This window comes from Vespula vulgaris, chromosome 24 (assembly GCF_905475345.1).
Source record: "Vespula vulgaris chromosome 24, iyVesVulg1.1, whole genome shotgun sequence".
Lineage (NCBI taxonomy): Eukaryota > Metazoa > Arthropoda > Insecta > Hymenoptera > Vespidae > Vespula > Vespula vulgaris.
In genome coordinates this window covers 3,255,001-3,260,000 of record NC_066609.1, presented here as the reverse complement: position 1 = coordinate 3,260,000, position 5,000 = coordinate 3,255,001, and the positions used below count along the sequence as shown (strand labels likewise).

The 5,000-nt window shown below is 36.4% G+C and overlaps 2 protein-coding genes across 6 annotated transcripts in view; both read left to right on the top strand.

Annotated features, from left to right (window-relative positions):
- LOC127071931 (putative helicase mov-10-B.1) overlaps window positions 1–219 on the top strand; it is a 4,610-nt gene extending 4,391 nt beyond the window's left edge. For both annotated transcript variants that reach the window (XM_051011760.1, XM_051011759.1), the window contains exon 12: window positions 45–219. The gene's annotated coding sequence lies outside the window, so the exon portion shown is untranslated. The remainder of the gene's footprint in view (window positions 1–44) is intronic.
- Window positions 220–1,096: 877 nt separating this feature from the next.
- The window catches only part of LOC127071939 (uncharacterized), an 8,779-nt gene continuing 4,875 nt past the window's right edge, over window positions 1,097–5,000 (top strand). The window contains exons 1-4 of one of the 4 annotated variants that reach the window (XM_051011792.1): window positions 1,103–1,385; window positions 1,463–1,616; window positions 3,052–3,252; window positions 3,880–3,955. In XM_051011792.1, the coding sequence (XP_050867749.1) occupies window positions 3,881–3,955 (75 nt within the window). In that variant the 5' untranslated portion in view covers window positions 1,103–1,385; window positions 1,463–1,616; window positions 3,052–3,252; window position 3,880. Of the gene's footprint in view, window positions 1,617–3,051; window positions 3,253–3,874; window positions 3,956–5,000 lie in introns of all 4 variants that reach the window. The other 3 variants (XM_051011793.1, XM_051011791.1, XM_051011790.1) reach the window with 3 other exon arrangements.

Here is a 5,000-nt window from a genome sequence, read left to right as displayed (position 1 = left end):
CTTGTATTATTGCCGTATTAAAAAATTTTCATTTTTATTTTCAGTTGCCATTTATTCAGTATTATGAACGAAGGATCAAATAAAACCGTGAATAATTTTATGTAAATCCTTTGTACATTTATTAAGGTATTTTTATCGATGTAGTATTTCAATTATATGTATGCAGAGATTTATTATATATTTAATGAAGTTGTCAAATGTTTCCAAAGGTACATGAAAGCAGATGTTTCTGATTTCCTTTTACATTAAAGAACACTTTTATCTATCTTTGACGATCCATCGTTTCTATTTTTTGTTAAATTAAAAAAGAAGGAAGAAAAAGAAAATGTTTTCTTATTAGTCCATCAAAGTACATTCGTATCGATTAACTCGTATCGGAATCGTAGTAATTGTAGAGCGACTAATGACACAAAGAAATTACAATGAGAGAGAGAGAGAGAGAGAGAGAGAGAGAGAGAGAAAGAGAGTGTCATCGGAGATTCAAGCAAGAAAACGAAAACGACAAAAACGCGAGAAATAATTTATTCAGGCAATTACAAATCCGCTATATCGTGCTGCGGTACACTCTGTTAATCGCACCAACGAAGACAATATTTTTACAAAGAAGACGAATTTAAAAGAGACATAGAAAAACCGTAACGATCGATTTTTGCTTTTTTTTTCCTATACATATATACATACATATATATGTATGCGTACGGTGACAAATAGATTTCGCTTCTAAAAATTAATTCGATAGTACTTTCTTCGAAAGCTCTTTTCCCTTTTTTATTTCAAGAAGCTCTCTGAGATTTTCAAATGGAAGTATGTATCTTCCACTCATATTGGATGGTAGTCACCAGTGGCTATTGCGTGTATGAAGAATTGACCACCATCGATAAGAAAACGAGTGAGAGGGGATGGGGAAGAGAGAGATGGTGGACGAGAGAAAGAGAGAGAAAGGAGAAAGAGGAGGATCTTTATAGAAAAGCGCGCGCGATATATAACACATTGATTTGCGCTTGCGTATGCGCATTAAAGTGTACCTCGCGGTTCTTCTCTCTCTCTCTCTCTCTCTCTCTCTCTCTCTCTCTCTCTCTCTCTCTCTCTCTCTCTCTTCTCTCGATGGTCCAGGCCCGTGGCCGTGTCTCTCGACCCGTATACGAACGAGTCACGACCGGGATACGAACCAACAGGTGATGCTGGGAGAGACACTCCCTCGGATACGTTTATCCCACTCTCACCTTTTTAGCCTTCCTTCTGATCCTTTCTTCCTCCTTCGACAGTGATTTAGTCTGCCGACGCGCCTTTTCGAAGTCTCTTTCACCCTTTTTCTTGCGCGCGTTATCACGCGGATATCACTCGGAGAAGAGCATGCTTATCGCGATAATATCCTAGCATTTCTTGTTGAGAAATAGAAATAGAGAGAGAGGGGAGAGGGAGGGAGGTAGAGAAAGAGAGAGGAAGAGAGAGAGAGAGAGAGAGAGAGAGAGAGAGAGAGATGGAAACACGCGCGAAACACCCGGGAACGTGAAAAATCAAGTTGATTCGTGGTTTTACACACTCCTGCAACTCGCTGGCCGAACTACAGGATATGCATCTTTATTGTTCATCAATTTCTTCAACTTTTTTTATCCGTGAGTGAACACTTCTCTTCGTCTCTCTCACTCTTCTAACTTTTCTCCTGACATTCTTTTTTCTCTTCTTCCTTGTCATGCTAATATACGTATATATCTTGTTTTACTCTTTTTTTCCCATTTTAAATTATTTTAATCATTTCCATTGTTTTCCACAGGCACGAACACTAGTGACATCCTTTTCGTTCTCTTCTAATTTGTTACGTTTGAAATTACATTATTGAATTCGAGCTTAGTCGATCGAAAAATCGTTGTAAACAATATTGATAGACACATTCTGACGAGAACTTTTTGTGAACTTTAGTACGCAGTAGTAACACGTGAGAAAATTTCGAGTCTGACCGCCGAGAGTAGGGACGTGTTTACGTTTGTTGGTGATATAGTACCATCGATATCGCGAATGGTCTATCCTATTCTTCGCGTAATCGCAATCGCGAGGATACGTCCTTTATGAGGAAGAATCGTTTCGTATGATTTCTTTTTTTCGTTGGCATCTCGTCGTCGAAAATATTTCATCTGATTTCATTCGATTTCATCTCGTTTCATCCAAAGGGAATAATTGATTTTTCGTTTTTTTCACCCTGTCTTTTACACATCTTCGACTAAGATGTACCTCCGATGAATATATAACCGTTTGTATCGAACGATATAAAGGCTTGTCGTGGGTTAGGGAACATTTTAGTTGGAAATGATTATGATTCGAAGCGCGAATCTAGTACGGAAGACCTAAAACGGGTCAGACGAAACGGAATAGCAAGGACCAGAATAAAGGCATCGCCGAACAATAGTTCTTTAGTGGATACAACTACATACATATATACGTACATATGTATATTGATATATTTCAAACGTATATACGTATCGATTATCATATCTCTAGCAAAGTAGAGATACTGTCTAACAAAGTATAGATCGGTATTGCTTCGATCGGACGAATCGAATTCAGAGTGAAACGTTTTCGAAAGAAATTCGAAGCAACGACGGTGAGGAAAATTTTCTAATTTTATCGTTGCTTTGTACTCCTTGTAGTCGGACGAGAGCGTTTCGATTCCGATAGCTTCTTTCAAAGAGTCGTTATCCACTTCACCGCTTTTTTCACACGACTCTTCTCGGACTCATCTTTGAGATACTGAAATCTTACGATTTAAATTTTATCAAGTACACCGACGATACGTTTTTGCTTCGTTCTCTTTTTCTTCCACATTCGATTAATATCATTTTTCTGTTTTAATGGATGTTCCTTAGTCCTTGAAGGCGATCAATTACTTTTTTCTTTTTTTTTCTATATCAAATCGCTGTTATTATAATTTTCTTTTCTTTTTTTTTTCAATTTTTATCTCCTATGAGTTTCATCGTGACATACTGTCAGAACGATCTTTATTTTGGAACGATTAATATATCTCGGTATTGTAATAAAAATCGTTATGAAAATTAGGACGAATGGGTGGTGATGGAGGAGGAAAGAAACTCGAGAGTACGCGAGACTGACTCCGTTGTTACGATGGACAACCTCGTTTTTCCTCGATAAGGTCTTCGCTTTTTAAGTGTGTGCATTACAACTATTCTTCAGGGATATATTCGATGACAAGAAAATGCCATGACGAAGTGAAGAATCGACGACACAGAAAGTAGGAATGTAAGTTTGAATGTCAATATTTCGATCAGAGTACGTCTTTGAAGTGTTTTCACTTTTTTTTTTGCTTTTTTTATTTAGATACTTACAAGTATTTTGAGAGAGATAAGAGGATGGAATGTTTTATATATTTTATGAAACTAGAAAAAAATTTTACCCATATGTACGTATTTCTATATATTTCTGTTTTATTAATCCATTCTTGATGAATCCTCCAATTATTATCTTCACGTGCGAGAAGAGATTTCAATCATTATACGTACATTAGTTCATCATTTATGTTTCGCGATAGGTTTGATCGCGATTACAATTTCACGAAAAAATAATTAAAAGAAGTAAAATAAATATTCTTGATTATTTCGGAACTCTTTCAGTCGATGCACATACATACGTGTGTACGTACTCGTATACGTAGAAAGTAACATCAGTTGATCCTATTGCTCTCAGCTGTCACATGATATCGAATATCGTAAAATGCCGTTTCCCCGATGCGTACCATCGCGTTTCTATCTCTCTGACACATTTTTCAAATCCCCGAGATACGTAGGAAGTATTCCATCTTCTTTTCTTTTCACCGAGAACGATACGTCCTCTACGAGATAATAAAGTTTTCAATTTCAAAAAGAGCAGAATGCCTCAAGAAAGCATTCGTTGGCAAGGGACCCAGAGGAGAGCCTGTGGCCCAGGGGCACACTGGAACGTTCAGGTTCGTCGAGCCTTCTCTTATTTTTCTTCCTTCCCTTTTTCTTTTTTTCTTAAATAGATTTAAAAACCTGTTAAGGTTCGATTCAAGCGATCGACGTAAAAAGAAGTGACGGAAAAGGATAAACTTTTACCTACTTTCTTATCAATCTCCTCTGTCTCTTTCTCGATTGAGTTCTTCTTCTCGTCTCTCTTTCTTTCTCTCTTTCTTCTGTCATTTCCGTATGCGAGAACAAACGTAATATAGCGTGTTCAGTTATTCTACGTTCAGTTCTAACGTTTCACTGTTTGTTTAGGCGCGACAGGCAAGTGTCGTTCGTGCGAGTAGATTTAAATGAAATGAAGACGTACATTCTCATTTCTCGCTTTGAAATTCATGCTTCGACGATTTCGACTTTAATCGTTCTCTGACACGTTTCTGATACTTTTTCCTGTTTCTTTTCCTTTTTTTTAATTTTTTTTTAATGCGAATTTAATCCTCTACATGTTCAATAAGATGTAGAAGAATTTCCAAATTATATTTTCATCTATTCCTCATCGTCTTCGTTCGTATCTTTTTAATCGACTTTTTCTCAACCTCATCGATGAATTCATAGATGAATCCAGAACGGAAAGCAATACTTGGAGATTTTTCAAAGGAATTTTATCTATTTAATTTATATCTCGTATGCGCAGAGATTATATGCGAATCCAACGGGTTTGGTAGAAATGGAATTTTCCAACTATAACTTCTTTGTCCCTTTCTTTCTTTCTTTTTTCCCCCTTTCAGCTCGTTTCCTATATTTTCGTTCGTTAAATGTATTTTGCGATATAAAAATGTTACGGTTTTGTCAATAGAGTCGATAAAACGGAAGGACGCTTTGTCGATCGTATCGTGAAAGCTAAACTTTATGTTTATGTTTTATGTTTTAGATGTCTCCGAGTATAAACGATTTCAAAGTGAAAACTTTATTCTATCGAAAATAAAAATATATATGAAGTCTCTCGAAAGTTTCGTTTCCGCTAAAGAACGTGATTGGGAAAGATTTAAATTCTAATTCTAATATTCA